General features: G+C 43.2%; 2 protein-coding genes across 4 annotated transcripts in view; one reads left to right on the top strand and one right to left on the bottom strand.

Moving 5' to 3' along the window:
- The window catches only part of IMMP2L (inner mitochondrial membrane peptidase subunit 2), a 409,805-nt gene that overhangs the window by 25,913 nt on the left and 356,514 nt on the right, over positions 1–27,378 (bottom strand). The window lies entirely within an intron of this gene.
- On the top strand, positions 8,780–15,428 carry LOC148112872 (uncharacterized). Its single transcript, XM_087874165.1, has 2 exons — positions 8,780–11,578; positions 15,019–15,428. Exons 1-2 carry the CDS (start codon positions 10,205–10,207, stop codon positions 15,037–15,039), a joined length of 1,395 nt encoding a protein of 464 aa, XP_087730291.1. The 5' UTR covers positions 8,780–10,204; the 3' UTR covers positions 15,040–15,428.

The following is a 27,378-nucleotide window of genomic DNA, read 5'->3' as shown; positions in this document are numbered from 1 at the left end:
CTAATTACTCTATCTTCTGTTGGTGTGTCACTACTCTTCCAATTTTGTGCGAAAATTATTTGTGCTGCCGTGATTATATGAATGATTAAGTATTTCATTTCCTTTTCATATTGTCCATTTATTATGCCTAGTAGAAAGGTTTCTGGCCTCATTTCTATTCTTTGTTTTGCAATTTCTTCTATTTGTGTTCTGATCGTTTGCCAATATTGTTTTGCTTTTGGGCAGGTCCACCACATGTGATAATAGGTTCCTTTGTGAAGTTTACATTTCCAGCATGTTGGAGGAGTATTGGGGAACATTCTTGCCAGCCTGGCCGGTGGGACGTGCCACCTATAAAACATTTTGTACAGGTTTTCTTTATAGGGTACAGACATTGTTAATTTATAATTTATTGTCCATAATTTTTCCCTATTGTCTAATTCAATATTATAGCCAAAATTCTTTGCCCAAATTATCATGTTTTCTTTAACCACCTCTTCTTCTAATTTGTATCCTCATAAATAATTATAAACTTTTAAAATCAATTTATCCTGTGATCCTTGTAAAATTTTATTTAATTCGTATTGGCCTTTTTGGAATCCAAATTGAGCCGAATCTCTTTTATACTTTGATTTTATTTGTAGGTATGGCCACCAATCAATGTCTGTACCCATCTCCTTCAATTCTTGTCTCGTTCTTAATTCCCCTTGGTTATTTAGCAAATCTTTGTAGGTTTTCATTTTGGTGATATCCATGGCATTTGGGTAGATCTGAGCTTCCATGGTCAATAACCATTCCGGAATTTTATTGTAGTGTATTTTTTAATGCCCTGCCATGTCTGATATAGTGCTTGTCTGACAATATGCCTCTGGAAATATTCATGTCGTTTGTCGGTGCCCTCCCATAGAAATGTGTGCCATCCTCATTGTAAATCGAATCCTTCCAAATTCAATAATCTTTTATTTTTGAGTTCCATCCATTTCTTGATCCAGATTAGTCCTGATGCTTTGTAATATGTTTCCCAGTCTGGTAGTGCCAGTCCTCCTCTTTCTCTTGTATCCTGTAGGTGCTTTATTTTAATTCTTGCTTTCTTCCCTTGCCAGATGTAGTCTGCTATTAATTTATTGAAGTCCTTGAAGAAATTCTTCCCCGGTTTTATTGGGATCACTTGGAATAAGTATAGAATTCTAGGTAGAACATTCATTTTAATTGAAGCGATCTTTCCCAAAAAAGATAGTTGTAGTTTTTTCCAAATTTCTAAGTCTTTTTTAATTTGTCTTGTTAATTTGTCACAATTGTCTTCTCTAATTAATGAACTTTTATTGGTGAGCCATATTCCTAGATATTTTACCTTCTTTGTCGTTTGCATGCCTAATTCATCTTCTAATTCCTTTTCTTGTTGACTGGTAAGATTTTTTGTTAGTATCTTTGTTTTTTGTTTATTGATTTTGAGTCCGGCTACTTTCCTATTTTTTTTTATTTTATCTAATAATTTAGTGCCGGTAGTTATTGGTTGTTCTATAATAAATACGATGTCATTGGCGAAGGCTTGGAGGTTGTATTCTTCCCTTTTGATTTTTAGACCTTTTATTTCCTTAAATCTTCTAATTTCCTTTAAGAGAGTTTCCAAAGCTAATATGAATAACAGAGGAGACAGAGGGCATCCCTGTCTCACCCCTTTTGATATTGGAAATTGTTCTGTCAAGTCACCATTTATTGTTATTTTTGCCGTTTGGGAGGAATAAATTTTCTTTATCATATTTGTAAATTTATCGCCGAATTTCATAGTTTCCAATTGTAGTGTAAGAAATTTCCAGTTTAGATTGTCGAAAGCCTTCTGTGCATCTAAAAAAATTAAGGCCAATTGTTTGTCTACAGTTATTTCATAATATTCTAATACGTCAATTATTATTCTCATATTGTTTTTTAACTGTCTCTTTGGGATAAAACCGTTTTGATCCGAATGAATGTATTCGTTAATTATTTTCTTAATTCTTTCTGTGATAATCGATGTAAATAATTTGTAGTCCACATTTAGGAGTGATATCGGTCTGTAATTTTTAATATGTATATGGTCAATCTCTTCTTTTGGTATTAATGTAATAATGGCCTCTGTCCAGGAATTGGGGATTGTAGTTTACAGAATTGCGTCATTGAATACTCTGAGTAGAATTTCATCTATTGATTGTTGGCAGGTTTTATAAAACTCGGTGGGTATTCCATCCGGTCCCAGGGTTTTGTTTAATTTCTGTTTTTTCCTCGCCTCTATTAATTCTGTCATCGTGATTGGCCTGTCCAATGAGTCCCTGTGTGTTTCTTCTAGTTCTTTGATGTCGGCTTTGTTTAGATATTGTCTGATGTCCTCTTCTGAAGTCTCTTCCTGTCCATATAGTTTTTGGAAAAATGTTCTTGCTATGTTCTTTTTGTCCTTATTCCTGTAATATATCTCTCCTGTGTCATCCTGTAGTTGGTGTATTGTCCTTCTCTCTTTTTCCTTCTTCAATTTGTACGCCAACCATCGCCCTGTCTTATTTGCATGTTCGAAGTGATTTTGTTTCACTAATTTAATTTTTCTGGCTATTTCTGTTTGTGTGATAAAATTTATTTTGTGTTTTGTCAAATTTATTTTTCCTTTGATCCTTTTATTTTGAGGTTCATTCTGTAATTCGGATTCATACTCTTTGAGTTCTTTCAACAGGTTATCTCTTTTCTGCTGTTTTTCTTTGTTTTTCTTCGCCAAATATGCTATTGTCAGACCTCTTATATAGGCTTTCACCATGTCCCACAAATTTTGGAGGGAGGTTTGCTCTTTAATGTTGATCTTGAAGAATATTTTCATTTCTTTTTCTATCATTTGTACATAGTCTTTGTCTTTTAAGATTTTGGTATTCATCATCCATCTCTTCTTCTTCTGATAGCCTTTCCAAATTATTTTTACCGGACTATGGTCTGCCCATGTCTTTGTTATTATTTCTATTTCTTCTAGGTCTTTTCTAAAGTCTGTTGTCATCCATGCCGTATCTATCCTAGAGCAGGATAGATGTGGATTGGAATAGAACGTATACTGTTTTTTTTTCTTTATTTAGGTTTAGGTTTAGGTTTATTAAATTTGTATACCGCCCTTCTCCCGAAGGACTCAGGGCAGTGAACAGCCAAGATTAAAATACATACAATATAAAAATTAAGATGAATTAAAACAGAATTAAATCAAATTGGCTTCCCAAAATTTAAAACCCTTTGCCCATAAAATAATCCATTAAAATTTATTTCCCTCCAAGCGTCTTGAAGGCATAGTTCTTGTGCCATTTCTTTAAAGTTATCTGGGAAGGTCTTTTTCCTGGTTTTATTTTTCTTAGTACTCCAATAGTCTTTTTCTGTGTCTGAAATTGCATAGAAGTCGCCTACCATGCAAATATTCTTGTAATCCAGGTCTTTAACTTTGTTGTGTATGTTTTTGAAGAAGGCACGTTGGTTCTCGTTTGGTGCATAAATCGAGATCAATAATATTGTTTTTAATTCTGTTTGTATTTTGATCATTAGAACTCTTCCCTCATCATCTGCATATATCTGTTTTGTTTTTAAATGTTTCCTAATGTAAACTGCAATGCCTCTTTTTTTTTTGTTCTGCTAGTGAAGTGTAAAGGTTTCCTAATCTTGTATTTTCTAATATCTTTTGGTGTTGTTTTTTGATGTGAACTTCCTGTAAATTAATGATGTCCATCTCCAATTTTTGTAGTTTGGTGAATGTAGAGCCTTGGTAGAACAGTGGTCTAAAGCACCCTGTTATTAAGACCAGCTGCCTGCAATTACTGCAGGTTCGAATCTTGCCAAGGCTCAAGGTTGACTCAGCCTTCCATCCTTTCTAAGGTAGGTAAATTGAGGACCCAGTTGTGGGGGCAATAAGCTGACTTTGTATAAATATACAAAAGAATGAAGGCTATTGCTTAGCGCATTGTAAACCGCCCTGAGTCTCCGGAGAAGGGCGGCATATAAATCAAATTTTAAAAAAAATTAAAATTAAAAAAATGTCTGGATTCTTTTGATTGGGGATTTAATCCATTTATGTTAATCGAAATCATTTTTATTTCCTGTTCCATTTTTCTTCCTATTTGTTGTCTTTAATTTCCTTGTGTTTCTTGTAATTCTTTGCGTTTTTCCCCTTGCTCCTTCTCTCTCCATTTTTTCTCTTTCCAGTCTTCTCTTCTCCTCTTGTTCATCTTCTGTTTCTTCTATGGGTTGTTCCTCTTGGCTCTTATTTTCTGATTCCTCTCTCGATTCTTGATCTTCCTCAAGGACAAAGTGTTGGTCGAAAAACTCAATACTTCCAGGCTATCTATCTTAAATTTCTTGTTCTGCCACGAGATTAAGATACCCTCTGGTAGTAGCCAACGGAACATCACTTTGTGTTTGTTTAGTTGTGATGTGAGGAAGTTGTAGTTTTTCCTCTGGTCCCTTACGGAATTTGTTTCAATGTTATTATTTCCTTCCCTTTGTAAAAGATTGCTTCCTCTCTCATTTTTCTGTATATCTCCTCTTTTATCATTTTCTTTGTGAATCGGTCGTGCACTTCTTTTGGCAGTTTGTTCCTACGTGCATAATTAGTGTGCACCCTGTAAACTTCATCAATATCCCTTTGTATGTCATCCTTATCTTTCTGTGTTGTTTCAGCGAAAATCTCCATCATAATATCTCCCAGGTCCTCCTCTTTGGTTTCTGCTATGTTCTGGAACCTTAAGTAAAATGATGCCTTCTCCATTTCCAGGTAGGTAAGTGAGTCTTCCAACTCTCGAGTATTTGCCATCTGTTGTTTTTCCAGCATTTCTACTTTCTTGACCGTCTGTTCCATTTTGAGTTCTGTCTTTTGAATCCTTTGTTCGTTTTTAGCAATGTTCTGTTGGATCTTTTCTATCTTGTTATCCATTTTCTTTATGTTGTCATTTATTTCTCCCACATCAGATTTCAAATCGTCGTGATTTCTTTTTGTCTCCTCATGATTATTAGTAATCGATTCCTGGGTCTTATTCATCACTTCTTGTATCATTGCCAAGACTGACTGAATATTTTGCATGCTGGAAATGGAACCCATCTTTTCTTTTTCTGTTCCAAGCATAGTTTCTATAGATCTCTGTTGAACAGGGGATGCTGTAAGGGAGACTTGATTTGAAGTTATTTTCTTGTTTGCTTTGGTTATAGTGGTTGTTCTGGTACTTGTCATCTTAACTCTCTTTTGTAGGTTCTCCCAAAACTTCATGCACTGAACTATTCTTATTGTATTTCAGTTTCGTTATCTATAGTAATATTTTGTCAATGGTAATATCTAAAGTCTATATTGTGTAGATCTTCAGATATTATTTATTTATTTATTTATTTATTATATTTCTATACTGCCTTTCTCCCGTAGGACTCAAGGCGGTGTACAGTCAAGAAAAATATAGACACACAAACATCATAAAATTGCTAATTAAAATTATTACTTAGTTTGGTCAATTAAATAAAACCCAGAATTAGATCACATTTAAAAAATCATTCACATGTTTGTATGTTTAGCCCTGCCTGTTGGAACATCAGGGTTTTGAGGGCACGGCGGAAAGCACGGAGATCAGGGATATTCCGTATCTCTGGGGGCATTTCATTCCAAAGGGTTGGAGCCCCCACAGAGAAGGCCCTCCCCCTGGGAGTCGCCAGTCGACATAATTTGACTGACGGTACCCTGAGTAGTCCCTCCCTGTGAGAACGAACTGGTCAGTGGGAGGCTATTGGTGGCAAAAGACGGTCTCGTAGGTACCCAGGTCCTAAGCCATGGAGCGCTTTAAAGGTGATAACTAACACCTTGAATTGCACCCGGAAGACCACCGGGAGCCAGTGTAGCTTGCATAGGAGAGGTGTTACATGGACGTAATGAGCTGCGCCCATAATCACCCGTGCGGCTACGTTCTGGATCAGTTGGAGCCTCCGGGTGCTTTTCAAGGGGAGCCCCATGTAGAGAGCATTACAGTAGTCCATACAGGAGGTAACTAGGGCATGAGTGATATTAATTAATATCACATTAATTAATATCATATTAATCTTGTTGATTTGTAAATTACTTCTATAGATATCCTTAACACTTAACACTCTAATAAATAATTAAATATATAGATATATATACTCAAGTGAAGAAGAAGAAAGAAAAGGTGAAGGAGATGTGGGGAAAAACTTAAGATTCTAACACTTCATTAAATCTTAATATAGCTAATACAATATAATAATCAGTCTATCAAATCAAGTCTGTCAAATCAAATATCACTAATGTAAATATGTAAGTAAGAATTAAATATTGTTTAAATTAATATCCACTTAAACTATTTATTCTAATTAGTTCTTAATTAATCATCTATATAGTTGATCAACTATCAATTAATTGAGCATCTCACAATCAAAAAGTCTCAATGAGTAATTATATTGTTTTACAAAAATTAATCAGGTATATATGTAAAATTATTTGCACTTAATATACAGTTCTTTTTCACTCTTACATGTAAAGTTCTTGTGTCCAAGTTTTTATAATTTATAGTCTTTAATGTCTCTCTCTCCAGGAGTATCCAAATCACAAGAGTCCAACTGTCCAAATTTCAGCATTTTAATATAGCCCGATCGCCGTTGTCAGTTAGTTAATTTTCATACTAGCTTCTCAGTTATTTTCCCAAAACACCGCTTCTCCACTTGCTGGTCTGCTGTGTAACTTTCACTCGCTATCCCAGCTGCAATGGCCTCCGTCACTTTCTCTCTCGCTCTCACCGTTTCGCTGTCTTCCTATTCTTTTCTCTCTGGATGCATCCGTCTATGGTTCCCTATTCAAGTCCAAAAACCCTTCTTCTCTATTAAGTCCAAATCTAAAGTCTGGTCTAAATTGCCACCACGTAAATCCTTTTGAAATTTCTCATTCCAAGCAGTCTCTCTTTTGCACAGTCACCGCCTGTCAGTTCTTCTTCCGCCTTTTCGTCTTTCGTCGCCGCTTTCTCTGGCTGCTGTTCCGCCCGTCTTTTGTGGTCTCAATTTCTCTGCTCTTCACACTCTGCTTTGCTTTATCGCTGTGCTTTGCTCACTCCATTTTTGTGTCAATCCGCTTTCACTTCAAACTGGATACAGTTGCGATCTTTCAGTTTGATCTTCATCTTCCTGCTGTGCGGTTTCAACATTTTGGGCCAGCCAAAATGGCTGGTTTTTTCCCCTCTGGAATTAGGGGGTTTCTCCTGAACCTTCGGGATGGTTGCCTTCCCCCCGAGGTCCTTGGAGACTCCTCCTTATTCTATTGATCTCTCCAAGATCAATAGCGCCTGGAACGGCTTCCTAGATAGGAATCTTGGAGTTTCAAGAATGGAGCCCCATTCTCTAGCTCCAAACACGTTGATGTCACCACCGGAAACGCGAAACTTTTATAACTTAACTTTGAATAAAGCTTCTCAAGTTGTTAACAAAATATATTAAAGGAATATAAAACTTTTAATAGATGCACACAAAACAGATACAATTGAAAATTATAATTTACAGGGTAGCAGAGTATGATAAATGATTTTCTAGCATACTATCAGAACAGGGATATCAAATGTGGTTTGCAAACATCCCAAAGACCATGAGAAGGCATGAATTAGTTAATTAATACAAATGAATGAAAAAGTTAAATAGAAGCTATTAGACATAGTCCCATTTCAAAATTATATTTTTTAGTTTAGACATAATTTTTCCCATAATTTATCAAGTCTGAAAATTATTCAGTACTGAAGTAAAATGAAGAAGTCTGTAGAACTGAGAAGGGAGAGCAAGACTGAAAATCTATAAAGAAAAATAAGTATAATTCAAGACAAAAAAATATTCTGTACTGATTCAAATGAATCCCATTTTGCTACATCATACATAGTTCATGAAAAATATTGACTGTATTTCAAATAGTCTTGAAGTATTTTATAATTCTGTACTGAAGAGAAGTGCTTTGACTGGAAATGCTCCAAAAGTGTAATCTATAATTTTAAGCAAATGTACCTGACTCACACTTTCCACATTATTATATACTATCTTATGATTATTAATAGTAGCAGCAGCACTAATATTTCAATGTTCAATCTGCATTTCTATCCAGACAGCATTCAACTCATCATTTAAGTTTAAAAACATCTTAAAACAGATTTTTGAAAGGCAAGATAAAATCAGCTTTAAATGAAATATGCCAGACCAGAAAACTATTTGTCCCTAGGTGAAGTAGATTAACTCCAAGATTTTTTCTACAATTTTACACCTCAATGTTGTTATTGTCTAAGAGTATCTGTAAATTACTTCTACCTTTAAAAGTGATTTTTAATTTGCTTATTACAAAGAGTTCCAGTAGGAAGGGCATGCTCCAGGTTCCTTTAATTAAATAATGTCATCTAATGTGATCCAGGAAGCATACCTTTCTGTTGCAGGGCTTACCATATTCCCTCCCTAAGATTAGATGGTTTTCGGCCCTGTTGGATTTCCTTAAATCTGTGAAAACCTGCATGTGCTCTACTCCTGGAGGCTGGAAGGCTGGATGGCTCATTGGAAAGTTTTTGTTGAATGTTCTGTTTAGACTTACCTTCAGTGACCAGTGATGGTTTGTTATTCTTTGTTAATATTGTTCTTTAATTTTTTTACATATTGTTAGCTGACCAGAGTTTCAGATGGGCAGCCCAGAGAATAACATAACATAAAATAATGCCATAGTATAAGCATCAATTTGTTGCCAACCATTTACTATGGGTTGTAGTTGTTTTGAAAAAAAAAATCTTACTTTATCCTGTTTTTTTTATAGAATTGCCCCAAAGTAGCATGAAATGGTACCTGATGGTCTAATCTTAGCTACGGAAGTATGATTTTGTTGTTTATAATATGCTAAATGTTCCAGACATTTCTCTATATTACAAATGAAAAGAAAGAGGGTAATTATTGTAAGGAAAGTAATTATTGTAAGAAAGCCCAGCAGTTTTTTTAATTTATTTTGTCATAAATGGTATTCAAGATATTAGAAGTGAGATAATCTCTATTAACTATCTCCCTTTCTTTCAACAGGAAGAAAGGGAAAGAGAGGGAGGGAGAAAGAGAAGGCCAGGGCAGAAAAGGAGAGAGCTGCTATTGGTTGTTGATGACAAAGAAGATCAATCCAGACAATTTAATCTTGGGCTGGCATTCCAAAATGATGAGGCCAAGATATAATAAAATTGCTCTCCTAATGTGTAAAATTCAACACCTAGATATTTTCAGTCACACAAACTCTAGAGATCTGGATATTGACAATAATTAGAGAACACTTGTCTAGAACCATATCAAATGCACAGATGGTGAGATTAGAATGGTAAACAGGCCTATTTTAACCCACAGCAATTGCATGTGGTATTTTATTTGTACAATGTTTTCTGCATCTGGCATCAGGTTGTAAAATAATAGCTATATTTATATTAGTAAAGCATTCATTTATTTTAAGCAATGATATCTAAAGTGTTTGTTATGGCTCCCTAGAGGCATTTTTTTTTTTGGTAAATATTTTTTTATTTTTTCCCAAACATAAACATAAAATATAACTTTCAAGAACAGAGTTTCGATCCGGTCATAGATGGTGAACATGCTTACATTCGTTTAACACGCTCTATTCCACTTTTCCATTACATCTTTTAAAAATTTAAGACAGAAAAAAAGAAAAGAAAAAAAGAGACAAATGTAAACATAAAATTCTGTCAGATCCCTAAAAGTGATACTGCCATTCAAGTGAAGGAAGGGGGGACTTGGATGGCCTGTGTCATCAGATATTTTACAACCTATATCCTGGCGCCAAGGAAGCCTGAGATTCCCTTTACCTGCAGGAATTTATATGATAGCCATGTGGGTTGTCTCACTTTAAAGGGAAGTGGTGGGAATGCATGTGTGTTCGGGTTCTCAAAGGAAATAGTAAAGAAAACATCTTCACACTTGTGTATTGGCTGAAATCCGCATTCTGACCTAAAGGGAGGGGTCTCTACCACTTTAATCCTACTGCTTTGCCTAAGGGCATTCAGATTGTGCTTTAACTGGATGGTTTTCACTTCTGCTTAATAAAAGAATCCTTTTGAACAACTACGTTTCAAGAGTTCGTACTTTCTTAAATTGGAAGGAGAGGCGATCCTTACAGAAAGCACAATCTGCAAAACGGTCAACCCAGAGAAGCAATCTTTGCTCTACTGAGGGGACCTTGCAAACCATGTCTGAACAAAGCAGAGACCTGGGAGAAACCGATTGCTGGGGAGAGACAGCAACCGCCCCCCAGTCGGATGCCTGCCTCGTGCGACCCATCGGAGAGGATGAGGTAACCCTGGAGAATCCTGAAAAGCCCCGCTGGTCAATTGGCATTGGGAAGAAAGATGGCTGGGATGAGAGAACCAGAGGAGTCACCCTCAACCGTGGCAACCGAAAACCGGGGTGGAAACAGGAACTAGAAGCCCTTACTGACCAGGGGGGGCTGACCGAAGCACCCCTGAGGGAGGACTATCTGAAGAGGCATATAACCCAATTGGTGATGGAGACTTTGGAAAATCTTAACATCCGAAGGGAGCCAGGACAACAACCAAAGAGCACTGAAAGGGCAGCAGTCATGGATGATGCCAGGGGAGGCACCCCCCTCCTGGAGGCCGCCTATCGAGCAGATGGTGCAGCAGCTACGGGAGAAGACCCAGCAAACCCTCCCCCCCAGGCAGCACGCACACGGGCACCCATTCCCAACCAACCCCGGGCTCCTCAGCTGGAAAGAGAAACTCCCCCTCTTGGGGTGAAGTTTGATGGGAATCCGCAACAATTAGGATTCTTTGTGGCACATGTGCTCACCTACATGCAAGAGTATGGGCGTGATTTCCAAACCCAAGGCTCCCGAGTGCGAGTTGTGACCCTAGCCCTAGAGGGTGCCGCAGCCAGATGGATGGTGACCCTACATAATGCCAACGCACCAGAACTGCAGAATTTCGACCATTTCATGATGGCCCTGCGACGTCGGTTCGAGGACCCACTGGCAGATCGCAAAGCACGTGACCGCATTAAGGTGGTGAGGCAGGGGCGACGGCCAGTAGCAGAGTATACTGAAGAATTCCGGGACCTCGCGTGTCGTGTGCACTGGCCGGAAGATATTTTGGTGAGCTGTTTCAAGGATGGACTGAGTGATGATCTATACAATGCCTGCGTGGCCCGAGGGGCACCGAATGACCTACATGAATGGTATGTCACCGCCGAAGAAGCTGAGATCGATATGGCCAGAAACCAGTATCGAGCGGGGCGAGCATGGAAGAAATCCTCACCCCAATGGAAGCAAGAGCCACACAAACCACAAACCGCATTCTCCCCGAGATCTTCAGCCTGTTTCAAGTGTGGAAAAGAAGGGCACCGAGCTGCAGAGTGTCGTTCCCAAACACCTGCCCGGAACCACCCACCGGGGGAGGGTCCTGGAAAACCGGGTCGGAAGGAGACTGCCCTGAGGAGCAGGGAGACCATAGAAGTCCCATCCTCTCCCCTCTTTGGGGAAGAAACCCTGGCATCTGAACAGGAGGAATCACACTCGTTCGGAAGCGATCCAGATGATGAGCCACTGGTAAGCAAACCAATTAAACCACTTACCCTCCCCTTAAGACTATTTATCCCAAACCAGGACAGGGAGATAAGTATCCCCACCCTAGTGGATTCGGGGTGCACCCGTTGTTTGATCAGCCCAACCTTAGTAGGGAAGTTAGGGATTAACGTAAGAAAGCTGAAAACCCCCATTGCTTTCTGCCAACTAGATGGGTCAATAGCAGGAGGGGAGCCAGCTTCTCTGGCCACCGTGCCTCTACATATAGGCATTGGAAGCCACAAGGAAAGGCTTACCTTTATAGTGGCACCTGGCATGGAATGGCCATTGGTTCTGGGCCTTGCATGGCTAAAAAGATGGAACCCACAAATCAATTGGAAACAAGGCATCATAAAATTTCAGAGGAAGGTGACTTTTGCTGAGTATCCACATAAAGGACTTGAGGGGGCAGAGAATCTAGAAACAGCCATGCCTGGTCATGCCACACCAACTGAGGGCATACCCATAGAATACAAGGATTTAGCTGAGGTTTTTAGCGAAAAAGCCTCAGATGAGCTCCACCCCCACCGTGCCACTGACTGTGCAATAGAAATCTTACCCGGCGCAAAACTCCCTAAACCCAAGATGTACAGCATGTCACCGAGGGAGTTGGAAGAGCTGAGAACATTCATTGAAAAAAACCTAGCAAGGGGTTTCATCGAGCCAGCCCGACCAAAAATTGCAGCCCCAGTGTTGTTTAGAGAGAAAAAAGATGGTTCAAAACGCTTATGCGTTGACTACCGGAACATTAATACTATCAGTGTGCGGAACGTGTATCCTCTCCCCCTTATGAAAGATATGTTAACACACCTCGCTAAAGGGAAAAATTTTTCAAAGCTGGACTTAAGGGAGGCTTACTACCGTGTCAGAATTAAGGAAGGGGATGAGTGGAAAATGGCATTTAACACCCCCCTCGGCTGCTACCAATTCAAGGTGCTCCCCTTTGGGTTGCAAGGAGCTCCTGCAATGTTTATGCAGTTAATAAATGAAGTGCTGCATCAGCATTTATATAAGGGGGTCCTGGTCTACTTGGACATTTTAATCTATACTGAGACCAAAGCAGAACATGTAAAACTAATCAGAGCAGTTTTAAACAAAGTCCGCTCTGCCAAACTTTACGCCAAACTTTCCAAATGTGAATTCCACCAGGAGAAGATTGACTATTTGGGATACCGCATTTCACACCAGGAAGTTGAGATGGATCCTCTAAAAGTGCAGGCTGTACTTGATTGGGACCCTCCACGCACACATAAACAGTTACAGAGCTTCCTGGGGTTTGCCAACTTTTACCGCCAGTTTATCCCTTCTTTCGCTCAGATTGCCCTCCCCATCACCAAGGTCTTAAAAACGAAGGGGGAGGACAATCCTAAACCAAAGCAGCCGTTAAACTGGACTATGGAATGCCAGGCGGCATTTGAAAAACTTAAACAACTGTTCTCAGCAGAACCAATTCTAAAACACCCGGACACGGAGAAACCATTTGTCATACAAGCAGATGCCAGCGATGTGGCAATAGGAGCGGTCCTGCTTCAGAAGAATGAGCAAGACCAACTACAACCCTGCGCTTACACATCCAAAAAGTTGAATGAGACTGAGCAAAGGTGGGCTATTTGGGAGAAAGAGGCATATGCAGTTCGTTGGGCATTGTTAACCTGGCGGCACTTCCTAGAAGGCAGTAAGACCCCTTTTGAAGTCTGGACTGATCATAAAAATCTAGAAGCCCTAAAGACCCCAAGGAAACTCTCCCCAAAACAAGTACGATGGGCTCAGTACTTTAAACGGTTTGATTTTACTCTAAAATACCTCCCGGGGGGGGAAAACTTTCTGGCGGATGCGCTATCCAGAAAACCGCAATACATTCGTGCAAGGTCAGACGTAATCAAACCTATAGTACAAAACAGTCAACTAGCCGCTAAAGTAGTCACCAGATCCCAGAAAAAACAAGAAACAGTGACAGACAATGACATCACCCAAAATTTTAAACAAGCATTGGCCACTGATGAATGGTTTTTGAACAACAAATCCAGCTGTCTGATGAAAGAAGACTTGGTTTGGGTGGGGGGGAAGTTGTATGTCCCTGCAAGCCAAAGACTATGCTTAATGGTACGGTGCCATGACTCCAAATTAGCTGGACATTTTGGGTTTGTGAAAACTTTACACCTGATTAAAAGACAATTTTGGTGGCCATCACTAAAAAAGGACATAGAAAGCTATGTAGCTAGCTGCCCCATTTGTGCAGCAGCAAAAAGACACCAGGGGAAATCCCCAGGTCTATTGCAGAAGGTAGCTGAACCTGCAGCGCCTTGGAGAGAGATTGCTATGGATTTCATCGTGGAATTGCCAAACAGTGAGGGAAATACTGTTATTTGGGTTGTGACAGACCTATTTTCAAAACAGGCACATTTTATACCCTGCCAAAAGATCCCAACTGCTAAAAGTTTAGCCAAATTATTCCTAATACACATTTATCGACTTCATGGTGCTCCACAAAGGATCATATCTGACAGAGGGGCTCAATTCACCTCCAACTTTTGGAGGGCGTTTTTGGGCTTACTTGGTACTGGCCAGGGGTTGAGCACCTCTTTTTATCCGTGTACTAATGGCAATTCTGAAATTTTGAACTCGGTACTAGAACAATATTTAAGATGTTTCATTAATTTTCAACAGGATAACTGGACCGAACTTTTGCCTTTTGCTGAAGTTGCGTTTAATAATGCTGTACATTCAAGCACTGGTTTTACCCCTTTTAGAGTAGCAACAGGCCAGGATTTCAGCCCCATGCCTGAACTACCCACAGAAGAACCCACCATCCCCTCACTTAAGGAGTGGATGGATAATTTGCGAAACACGTGGCCAGTGGTTAGATTAGCCTTACAGGAAGCTAGAGAAGCTTTTAGATTCAAGCTGACAAGAAAAGGATGGAACCCAAACCTTTTCATATTGGAGACAGAGTATACTTATCTACAAAATTCTTGAAATCATTACAACCATCAAAGAAACTAGGGCCAAAGTTCGTTGGACCTTTCCCCATCACTAGAATCATAAATCCAGTAGCAGTTGAACTACTTCTTCCAAAGACACTCAGGCAGATCCACCCAGTATTCCATATCAGTTTACTCAAACGAGAAGTAACCTCATCCCTCAGACCACCTGCATCTACACCATCTGTTCCCATCATGATTGAAGGTGAACAACACTTTGAAATCAAGGAAATCCTTGATTCTAGGATCCACAGAGGGAAAGTCCAATACTTAGTTGCTTGGAAACATTTACCATCAGCACACAATGAATGGGTTGCTAAACACCACGTTAGGGCTCCAATCTTACTGAGAAAATTTCACTCCCAATACCCTAACAAACCTTGTTGATCTACTATCATGAAATCTTGAAATCTTGTGTATATTTGTTTTTGTTTTTTTTTACAGGTGGACCCTTTTGTTTTCTAAGGAGGGTAGCATGTCAGATCCCTAAAAGTGATACTGCTATTCAAGTGAAGGAAGGGGGGACTTGGATGGCCTGTGTCATCAGATATTTTACAACCTATATCCTGGCGCCAAGGAAGCCTGAGATTCCCTTTACCTGCAGGAATTTATATGATAGCCATGTGGGTTGTCTCACTTTAAAGGGAAGTGGTGGGAATGCATGTGTGTTCGGGTTCTCAAAGGAAATAGTAAAGAAAACATCTTCACACTTGTGTATTGGCTGAAATCCGCATTCTGACCTAAAGGGAGGGGTCTCTACCACTTTAATCCTACTGCTTTGCCTAAGGGCATTCAGATTGTGCTTTAACTGGATGGTTTTCACTTCTGCTTAATAAAAGAATCCTTTTGAACAACTACGTTTCAAGAGTTCGTACTTTCTTAAGTTGGAAGGAGAGGCGATCCTTACAAATTCTAACATTTTCGTCTAAACAACTCTAATATATCAATACAGTTTTAACTTCAAATTAAATTTTAACTCATTATTTATTTTATTTATTAATTTAATTTGTATACCGCCCTTCTCCCAGAAGGGACTCAGGGCGGTGAACAGCCAAAATTAAAAAAACATACAAATGCAAAAGTTAAGATAATTAAAAGAATTAAATCATTGGCTACCCAAATTTAAAACCCCAAATCCATAAAATTTAAAATCCCAATTAAAAAACCATTTAGGCTAGGCCGGCTTGATGAAATAAAAACGTCTTCAGGGCTTTACGGAAGGTCCGGAGGTCCGGGATCAATCGTATTCCAGGAGGCAGCTCATTCCACAGGGCGGGGGCCCCCACAGAGAAGGCTCGCCTCCTGGGGGCCGCCAGCCAACATTGCCTGACCGACGGCACCCCGAGGAGGCCCTCTCTGTGAGAGTGTATTGGCCGGTGGGAGGTTATCGGTAGCAGCAGGCGGTCTCGTAGATACCTGGGCCCTAAGCCATGGAGCGCTTTAAAGATGAGAACCAACACCTTAAAGCGCACCCGGAAGACCACCGGGAGCCAATGCAGCTCGCGCAGGAGAGGTGTTACGTGGGAGCGCCACGTCGCTCCCATAATCACCTGCGCGGCCGCATTCTGCACCAGCTGGAGCATCCGGGTGCTCCTCAGGGGGAGCCCCATGTAGAGAGCGTTACAGTAGTCCAGGCGTGACGTAACCAAGGCATGAGTGACTGTGCACAAGGAGTCCCGATCCAGAAAGGGGCGCAACTGGCGTATCAGGCGAACCTGATAAAAAGCCCCCCTGGCCACGGCCGTCATATGCTCTTCTAAAGACAGCCGTGTGTCCAGGAGGACGCCCAAGTTGCGAGCCCCCTCTGTGGGGGTCAGTGACTCGCCCCCAATAGCCAGCGATGGCACCAGCTGGCTATACCGGGACGCCGGCATCCACAGCCACTCGGTCTTGGAAGGGTTGAGCCGAAGCCTGTTCCTCCCCATCCAGACCCGCACGGCCTCCAGACACTGGGACATCACTTCGAGGGCATCATTGGGGTGGTCTGGGGTGGAAATGTACAGCTGAGTGTCATCAGCGTACAGATGGCATCACACCCCAAAACCACGGATGATCTCACCCAGCAGCTTCACATAAATGTTGAACAGGAGCGGCGAGAGGACCGACCCTTGCGGCACCCCGCAAGCAAGGCGCCTCGAGGTCGACGTCTGCCCCCCTGCCAACACAGACTGCGACCGGTCAGAGAGATAGGAGGAGAACCACCACAACACGGTGCCTCCCACCCCCAGTCCCTCCAGCCGGCGCAGCATGATACCATGGTCGATGGTATCAAAAGCCGCTGAGAGGTCTAACAGGACCAGAACAGAGGAACAACCCCTGTCCCGAGCCCTCCAGAGATCATCCACCAATGCGACCAATGCCGTCTCCGTGCTGTACCCAGGCCTGAAGCCGGACTGGCACGGATCTAGATAGACAGTTTCATCCAGGAACTGTGGGAGTTGTCGCGCAACCACACTCTCCACAACCTTCGCAACAAAGCGAAGGTTGGAGACCGGACGATAGTTTGCCAAAACGGCCGGGTCCAGAGAAGGCTTCTTGAGGAGGGGCCTCACCACCGCCTCTTTCAAGGCGGGAGGCAAGAAACCCTCTCTCAGAGAAGCATTTATGATCCTCTGGAGCCAGCCTCGTGTTACCTCCCGGGTGGCCAGTACCAGCCAGGAGGGGCACGGGTCCAATAAACATGTGGTTGCGTTTAACCTCCCCAGGATCCTGTCCACGTCCTCAGGAGTCACAGGGTCGAACTCATCCCAGGTAACATTCTCAAGACCAGCCTCAGTCACCCCGCCGGGATCTACCCAGTCAGAGTCCAAGCCTTCCCGAATCTGAGCGATTTTATCGTGCAGATACTGTGCAAAATCCTCAGCCTGCCCTTGCAAGGGGTCTTCCCGCGCTCCCTGATATAGGAGGGAGCGGGTCACCCTAAACAAGGCGGCTGGGCGGTTATCTGCCGATGCAATAAGAGCGGAAAAGTGGTTACGCTTTGCCGCTTTTATCGCCACTAGATAGGTCTTAATATGAGACCTAACTAGTGTTCGGTCGGATTCGGAGCGACTCGCCCTCCAACCACTCTCTAGGCGTCTTTTCCGGCGCTTCATCTCCCTCAGCTCCTCAGCAAACCAAGGGGCCGGGCAGGTTCGGCGTCGGGTCAGAGGCCGCAAAGGCACGACTCGGTCCAGAGCACCGGCGGCTGTCCTATCCCAGGCAGCCACCAGATCTTCAGCCGAGTCGTGTGCCAGAGTTTCAGGAACTGGCCCAAGCTCCCTCTGGAACCTATCAGGATCCATCAGGCGCCTGGGGCGGAACCACCTGGTCGGTTCCGCCTCCCTGCAGTGGGGTGCAGCGGTCGAAAGGTCCAGTCTCAGGAGAGAATGGTCCGACCATGACAGGGGTTCAATAACTATATCCCCTATATCCAGACCACTCCGCCACTGACCAGAGATAAAAACCAAGTCCAGAGTGTGTCCTCCCACATGAGTGGGGCCATGAATTAATTGTGTCAGGTCCATGGCTGTCATGGAAGCCATAAACTCCCGAGCCATCCCAGACGCCCCACCGGTAGATGGCAGGTTGAAATCCCCCATGACCAAAAGTCTGGGGGTATCAACTGCCACCCCGGCAATAACGTTGAGAAGCTCGGGCAGGGCCGCTGTCACGTGGCAGGGAGCCAGGTACGCGATCAGCAGGCCCACCTGCATCCCATGGCCCCACTTCACCAGGAGAGACTCACATCCGGCTATCTGAGGTACAGTGGCCTCCCTCGGATCAAGACCTTCCTTTATAACGACCGCCACCCCCCCCACCCCTGCCCTGGGCCCTTGGCTGATGGAATGCGCGGAAACCTGGTGGGCACATCTCTACGAGGGGGACCCCCCCCTTGGCCCAACCAGGTCTCTGTAATACCTGCCAGGTCCGCACCCCCCTCCTGTATTAGCTCACAAATGAGGGGGGCTTTGTTGACCATGGACCTGGCGTTGCACAACATCAGTCTAAGGCCTGAGCTCTGAGACTCTGGACAGCCGGGGAGACGAGAAGAGTCATGGGGGCCGAGGCATGCCACCGCTTGGAGATAGCGGATGTGTGCCCCCACCACCTGATGTGGCCCCCTACTCCCGCCATATCTGCCCCTCCCAACCATGGTCCTGATAGAACTGCCCTCCACCCTATCCACACTGAGCTCCTCCACACCCCGCTCCCCGCCTTCCGTTCCATGCCCCTGTAACGGGCCTGACCTATGCCCCTCCCTCCCCACCCCCCACCCTAAGCCCCTTAAAAGATTACAAAAAGACAATTTTAAAAAACCCCACAACCCCCTCTTTGCGGCATGCCACCTCTCGGGGTTCCAAAGCCCGTCATCGAGGTAGGCCCTCGATAGAGTGGAGGGCCAAGCCTGCCAGAGGGGGGAGTCTCGCAGACCAAGAAGCTCCGCTGCGGAATACATCTTGACCACAGAGGATGGGAGCAACCATATCCTAGGGGTCCATATAGAAGGTCCAGGGGAGAGACATGGAATGGGAGTCTCAAAAACATTTTCAACAGGACCGGTCCACTGTCCCCTCACAACAGAGGACGAAGTCAAGTTCCAGGTCGACCACAGTCCAAGGGGGGGAAGGGGGAAGACCCAACCACCCTCTCACGGAGGTCCGATCAACCATTCGACCCCCTCTTGTGGTGAGATGGCAGCGATGAACCAATGCAGACAGCACAGCATCCGGGGCTCAGGTCCAAAAACCGCCCTCTCACGGCGGTTGGTCCGATGGTCAGGTCCCCTCTGCTGGCAGATGCAAGAATTCAATATCATCCCAGTTCAGCCCCCAGGGGCCCCGACATCAGAGCCACCCTCTCACGGTGGTTTAACTGAGCCCAGCCCTCTCAGCTGATGGGATGGAGCCATGTACCAGCCCCCATTCAGATTTAAATAGTCCTCCCCACAGTTAGGGAAAGTTCAGATGAAAATAAACTTGGCGTCAGGTGAGTCAGTGAGCTAGCCGACAATCCAAGGTGGGCATAGTCTTGGTAGAGAAGCATTGGGGGGAAACAGGGGCAGTTATCTCTAGCCCCCCCCAGCCCCCACATAACAATGGAGGCCTCCCAAGATCTGAAAGCGTCTCATGCCAGGTCCTTGCCCAACCCAAAAGGCAGATGATCTCCCGGCCTCGTTGCCCCCCCATCCCCAACTTCCGGGGAGGGGTGTCTCCTCCCTGCCAGACCCTCTGGGCTGCCATCACAGCTGCCGTCGTCATGCCATCGCCGCCGTCGCTGCCGTAACGTCCAAAAGGGTCTGGCAGCGTCCCAAAGATCTCCTGGGAAATCCGGCAACTCCCATAGCACTCCGGGCAACCCCTCAGCCTGGGAAATCACTGTACCGCAGTGCCCCAGGCAAAAAACGCCGCCACGCCGATTCCGACGCCCACGTGGACTCCAGCTGGAGGAAACGCTGCCGACGCCCAGCTGAAGCAGTCCGCTGCTCCCAACATCGCCCGCTCTCTCTCTCTGCCCAGCCTCAATATCCGGAGGGGAAAAGACCCTCTCCGTGTGGGCAGAGAGTTCTCCTAACCGGGCCTGGGGTCGTAGATCTTCACAACGACCCCCAAAGACCCCAAAGGGTAGGTCAGTCCCTCATCCTCAAGCCGCGATCTCGGCAACCGTCGCCATCTTGGGCATGCGTAGAAGATGAGGATATGAGGATATAGATATGTCTATATCTATATCTCATCAATGTCCAATTAGTTAACAATTTTCTAGTCTCTTATTCTAATTATATACCTTACAATTTTATCACCAGAATTATCAAGTTGAATTTCAATACAACTCCATTTCATTGAGATTTATAAAACACAATTTTATCAACATCTTAATCATTTGACCCTGTTTATCAAATCAAAATATCTTAGACTTTCCAATTTAATATCCCACTTATTACACAGTTTTATCACAAAAACATATTACTTATTCTTTATTCTTTCCCAAATTATCCACTCTTTTAAAATTATTCCCAATATTATCTCCTCTCAATCTCCCCACATTATAGGCTGATTTCCAGCATATTGTATTTGGTTAGTTTCTAGCATAATCTTCTCCCATACTCCCTCCGTTGTTTGGCTGACTTCCAGCATATTTTATTTGGCTAATTTCTAGCATAATCTCCTCCAACACTCCTTCCATTGTTTGGCTGATTTCCAGCATATTGTGTTTGGCTAATTTCTAGCATAATCTTCTCCCGGACTCCCTCCATTGTTTGGCTGACTTCCAGCATATTTTATTTGGCTAATTTCTAGCATAGTCTCCTCCAGAGCTCCTCCCATTATTTGGCTGATTTCCAGCATATTTTTCTCCAGCTCTCCTCCTTTTGTTTAGCTGATTTCCAGCGTTTTATTGGCTGATTTCCAGCATTTTATATTTGGCTGATTTACAGCATAGTCTCCTCCAACTCTCCTGCCATTATTTGGCTAATTTCCAACATTTTAGTTATTTTTCCACTTATTTCCTCCGAGTCTCTGACTCTTATCTAGTTGGTATCCTTCACCTTATTATTTTAGTTTTCCCTTACATCGTATTTATCTATTTGATCTTTATATCTCAACATATTCATCAAAATTAATTCTCATTATATTTTGTAGTAATCATCATTTCCAGTATTTGTTGAATTAAATCACAATTTATCTCTATCATCTGTGTATTTCAGTTACATTCAATAATATGTTAATCACTCATAATCACCAATCTAACTTTGTTTGCAGTGTATAGCATGTTACAACAAATAATAAATTTTCTTAAAGTTATCTCTCATTAATATACACTTCTCATTATAGTTTTTAACCACTTAGTATATAAATCCCTATTTTAATTGCCATTTATTATTTTCTTCCTTTATTGTTCCAAAAACCTTCCTGTTTTAATCCAAAAAACCCCCCAAAAACCCAAAAATCTTTTATTCCTTTAAACTCTTACACATTACTTTGCAATTTAATTACATTTAATTTAAACCTATTTTGTTTCTTCTTTTTCCTGCCTGTCCATGCTCCACTTCAAAGTTCAAAATTCTTCTATTCAAATTAAAAGTGCTACATATCACTTTAATGCTCTTAAAATGTCTGCTCCAAGCATGATGTATCCACTTCCTGTCTTGTATTCATGCACCACACCTTCCTTTTGCTAAGTCTGTAAATTTCCATTATAGAAATAGAAAGGATCCAGAATCTTCCTTCTTTCTTCTTAAAATCGCCCAGAACAGAATAAAAATTCCCAAACTCCAATAGTCTAATGTTAATTCCAAAGTATTCATAATAATCCAAAGCAGAAAGCTATTTAAACTATTTCTTTCTCAGGCAGAAAATAAAGTCTCTTCAATCAAACCCCTCACATCTTTTTCTTACTATGCCAGTTAGTTTCATTTCTAGCAAATCCAAAGTGTTTCTTCTTTCTTCTTTTTAAAATCACCCAGCGACAGAACAGAAATCTCCAAACTCCTTAAATCTAAAGTTAAATTCAAAATAATCCAAAGTAAAACTCCATTCATAGTGGTTCTTTTCCAAATAAAAGAGAAATTTGTTTAATCCACATTCCGCCTAGTCACTGCAGACTCCATAGCTACAATGTAACCGTTCATCTGCCTTTCTTCATTAACTTTCCAAAGTTATTAACTCTCAAAAAAGAGCACACAAAAAAAGAATGTTTCTCCAATCCATTCCAATTAAAAAAAAATAGGGAAAATAAAATCCAATTTTCTAATTCAGTGAAAGCCAATTCTTTCAGATCAATTATGCTGAAAAATTTCTAACATGGGTCGTTTATTTCCAATTAATTATTCCATGTCAGATTTTCAAGCCCCAAAGCTCTGTAGCCGCTTTTTAAGTTTTGGGTTCTTATTTTTTCCTTTTAAAAAAAATCCGTTGTTTCTTGCCTGGGTCGGTGCCACTCACCCGGCTTCGAAAAACTCTTCCTTTCCTCCCTCTTCTCTCCTGCACATTCTTTTCATGGTCCGCCACGACTTTGCGACAGCCGCCATGACTGCCTACCCCCACCGCCGACTTCGAGGATTCCCTCTGGCTCCCGAGGAACTTGCCTGTTCTTCTAAGCCTTCCGAGGTGCTCCTCATCTCCCCCTATCCCTCCAAGACAGGGTCGGTCCGAAGACCGATCGATCGGTGGTTTGTCATTCAGGGTTTCCGCGGGCTCGTTAGAGCCCGCCATAGCCCCGACTGTAGCGCCACGGTGCCGGACTGGAAGTCTCCTAGAGGCATTTTTGATATCATTTACAACTTCACAAGTTGCCTATATGTTAAATGTCATTTGGAACCAAATTACATCAAGATTCTCTGAAAAAATGACTTCTATTATCAGCCTTTAAAGGTAGACAAGGTTAAAGAACAAGAGATACTAAAATCCTGGAATGTCACTTTAATACAGTTATGATATTGTAACAGATTCTTCTACCCAATTGAAGTTGAGTTTCTTTCTTACATTTTCTACTTTCCCAAGACTTGGATACTTTTCAATAAGGGTGCTATATTTTCCTGACACTCCATCACACCAATTGTGATAAAATGACAAGTACTGAACAATTTAATAAATATCCATATAAATTAATAAACAAAATTATTTCAACCATAGCACCCTGCATGCCCAATTAATGTCAACAGAAGATATTTATTACACAGTTTTGCAGCAAAAATGCTATTACTATTTTAATTACAGCTCAATCAACCTTTCTTACATTTATTGCACAGAATTCAATGCTTCAGGTCAAACCAAACCATTTGTCAGATCCCTAAGAGTGATACTGCCAAACAATTGGGAGAAGGAGAGGCTTGGATTTGATTTACTAGCATTGCTTGTGTCAACAGATATTTTACAACAGATATCCTGGCGCCAAAGAGCCCTGAGATCCTCTTAACGTGGAGGAATGTTTATGATAGCCATGTGGGTTGTTTCACTTTAAAGGATAATGGCGTGAATACATGTTTGTTCGGGTTCTCAGGGAAACTGGTAAAGAAAATATCTTCACACTTGTGTATTGGCTAAAATCTGCATTCTGATTTAAAGGGAGGGGTCTCTACTGCTTTAATCCTACTTGTCTTGCCTAAGGGTATTCAGATCTTGCTTTAACTGGGTTGCTATCACTTCTGCTTAATAAAAGGTTCCTTTTGAACTACCACATTTCATTTACTTTCTTAAGTTGGAAGGAGAAGCAATCCTTACAGAAAGCAAGATCTGCAAAACAGTCAGCCCAGAGAAGCAATCTTTGCTCTACTGAGGGGACCTTGCAAACCATGTCTGAATGAAGCAGAGAACTGGGAGAAGCCGAATGTTGGGGGGAGACATCAATCGCCACCCAGTCAGATGCCTGTTTCGTACACCCCATCGGAGAGGATGAGGTAACCCTGGAGAATCCAGAAAAGCCCTGCTGGTCAATTGGCATTGGGAAGAAAGGTAGCTGGAATGAGAGAACCAAAGGAGTCACCCTCAGCCATGGCAACCAAAAACAGGGGTGGAACCTGGAACTAGAAGCCCTTGCTGACCAGGGGGGACTAACCAAAGCACCACTGAGGGAGGATTATCTGAAGAGGCATATAACCCAATTGGTGATGGAAACTTTGGAAAACCTCAACATCCGAGGAGAGCCAGAGTGGATGATGCCACAGGAGGCACCCCCCTTCTGGAGCCTGCCTATCAAGCACATGGCGCAGCAGCAGCAGGAGAAGACCAAGCAAACCCTCCCCCCAGGCAGCATGCACACCGATACCCATTCCCAATTAGCCCCAAGTCCCACAACTGGAAAGAGAAACTCCCTCCCTTGGGGTGAAGTTTGATGGGAATCCACAGCAATTAGGATTCTTTGTGGCACAGGTGCTCACCTACATGCAAGAATACAAGTGAGATTTCCAAACCCAAGGATCCCGAGTGCGAGTTGTGACCCTAGCCCTAGAGGGTGCCACTGCCAGATGGATGGTGACCCTGCATAATGCCGATACACCAGAACTGCGGAATTTCGACCATTTCATGATGCCCCTGCAATGACAGTTTGAGGACCCACTAGCAGATCGCAAAGCACGCAACCGCATTAAGGTGGTGAGGCAGGGGGGACGGCCAGTAGCAGAGTATACTGAAAAATTCCAGGACTTCGTATGTTGTGTGAACTGGCCAGAATATATTTTGGTGAGTTGTTTCAAGGATGGGCTGAGTGATGATCTATACAATGCCTGTGTGGCCTGAAGTGCACCGAATCATCTACATGAGTGGTACGTCACCACCGAAGAAGCTGAGATCGATATGGCCAGAAACCAGTACCGAGCGGGGCGAACATGGTCTCGGCTCTGTTTCTCACCCAGTCCATGGCCGTCAAAAAGAACCAGGAAATGATGTTGATTTGCAACAGTTTAATCAAGGTCTAAGCAGCAGCACAGCAAGAAGAACAGAACAAGCCGGATCACAGGGTTTAAGTCAGCGCTGCCTGCAACCACCGTGCAGCACTATTTATTCCCTCCCTGGCTCTTAAACCACCATCCGGTACACAATCCCCAACCCCCCATCAGCTGTTCAGCGGTTTTGACAATCCCGCCCATCAATATTGTTGCTGCTCCCATAGCATCATAGGTCAGCGCCGGCAACTCAGATTCGGGAAACTGTGCCAATCTCATCAAAGCTGCATGCCGTTCAATGCTGGACCCAGCTGGTTGCTGTGCGGAGCTTCCCCCACCGTCCCAGGCATACAGGTGGGTATTACCGATGCTCCAACTTCCCCAGGCCCCCAGTGATGGCGAGTCCCAGCTGGGGCTCGACAGGCGGCTCCCCTCTACCAGGGGTCCACCTGTAGGAAGAAGAGTAGAGACATTAATCACAGAGGACACAGTTCCCGGAGCCCCTGGCTTGTTTGGATACTTGCGGTGATACTTTCGTATCAAGCGTGTAGCATGTACATCTGTTGCCGCTACCCAAGATGACTGAACTAAGGGATACCCTTTCCAGCGCACTAAATGCTGAATCCTGCCCCTACGAAGTCTGGAGTCTAATATCTTGTCTATTTCATATTGATCCATATGTACCGGCCCCGGCGGACCAGAGGAATCACTAGTCCTGTCCACAGTGACAGGTTTCAATAAGCTACTGTGAAACACAGGATGTACTTTACCCAGGAGAGAGGGTAATTTAAGAGCACAGTCATAAGGTTGATTATTTGAGCAATCGGGAAAGGACCTAGATACTTTGGCCCTAATTTCCTACTCAGCAACTTAAGCTTTAAATATTTGGTCGATAAATAGACTTTATCTCCTACTTGAAACGGTTTTGGATCCACCCTATTTTTATCTATATACGTCTTATATTCGTCTGCAGCTTTTTGTAAGGCTGTTTTGACATTTGGCCACACATGGCAGATCTTTTCTGCCCAACTGCCTGGGGTGTCCATATCCATGGATGGAGGCTCTACTTCTGGTATAATTGGGAACTCCCTGCCATATACAATCTGGAAGGGAGAAAGACCCGTACTGCAATGAGTTATATTATTGTAAGCCACCTCCACGAACGGAAGGAGACCAGACCGATTGGATTGTTGGTAAGAGACATAGCAATGGAGGTATTGCTCTACGGTGGCGTTGGCCCATTCTGCTGCTCTATTGGTACTGGGATGGAAGGCAGAACTTAAACCCTGGGTAGATCCTATTTGGCGTATAAAATATCTCCAGAATTTGGCGGTGAACTGGACTCCTCGATCTGATATAATCTGCTTACGGACCCCATGGAGGCGGTAGATGTGTTGAAGAAACATATCAGTCAATCGTCGTGCAGATGGTAAACCTCTGCAGGGCACGAAATGGGCCTGCTTCGAGAACAAATCCACCACTGTCCAGATTGCAGTGTACCCGTTACTAGCGGGGAGATCGACTATGAAGTCCATAGCGATCTCCTCCCATGGTCTACTGGGATCAGCTACCATTTGTAACAATCCAATTGGCTTCCCTGACCATGATTTAGCCGCTGCATATATTGAACACCCCTTCACGTATCTCTCGATGTCTCTGCGCATCTGTGGCCACCAAAACTGCCGTCTGATAAGATGAAGTGTTTTCAGAAATCCAAAATGCCCCGCTGGTTTTGAATCATGGCACCGTCGTAGGACAGATATCCGGAGGCATACCAGAATATACAGTTTATCCCCTTTCCATGCTAAACCCTCCTGAACGGTTACTAAAGCCTGATTCTGTGCCAACCACTGATCACGTTGTACCGCTGTCTTTAGTTCGGCCATGAAGGATGTAAGGAAGGCACATGACCTAAGCACTGTTGATATATTATGTGACACCTGACTAGGTGGTATGAGGGCTTCTACTACCTCCTCCCGTTTGCTGTTGTATTGTGGCATACGGGATAAGGCATCCGCAAGGAAATTCTTCCCAGCCGGGACATATTTCAAATGGAATGAGAACCTGTGGAAGTACTGAGACCACCGCACTTGTTTAGGGGATAACTGTCTCTGCGTTTGTAGTGCTTCCAGGTTCTTATGATCCGTCCACACCTCAAATGGATGTGATGCTCTTTCAAGGAGGTGACGCCACGTCATCAATGCCCATCTCACAGCAAAGGCCTCCTTCTCCCATATTGCCCATCCTCATTCTGTGGGGCTTAATTTGCGGGAGGTATAAGCACACGGTTGTAAATGATCCTGTCCATCCTTTTGTAAGAGTACCGCCCCCACAGCCACGTCACTAGCATCCGCCTGAACAATAAACGCTTGTGCTGGATCGGGATGCTTGAGGACCGGTTCTTGGGTAAACAAGTATTTTAACTGCTCGAACGCTGTTTGACATGT

The sequence above is a fragment of the Pantherophis guttatus genome, chromosome 7 (genome assembly GCF_059756535.1).
Source record: "Pantherophis guttatus breed Tessera chromosome 7, ASM5975653v1, whole genome shotgun sequence".
NCBI classification, from domain to species: domain Eukaryota; kingdom Metazoa; phylum Chordata; class Lepidosauria; order Squamata; family Colubridae; genus Pantherophis; species Pantherophis guttatus.
Note: the sequence above shows the minus strand (reverse complement) of the source record. Positions and strands in the feature narration are given on the sequence as shown.

What these genes read in the sequence shown, in the direction of transcription:
- LOC148112872 (XM_087874165.1), top strand. Translation starts at nt 10,205, where the DNA reads ATGTCTGAACAAAGCAGAGACCTGGGAGAAACCGATTGCTGGGGAGAG. An exon ending in ATCCAGATGATGAGCCACTG is followed by an intron (nt 11,579 to 15,018) that starts GTAAGCAAACCA and finishes TTTTTTTTACAG; the next exon opens with GTGGACCCTTTTGTTTTCTA.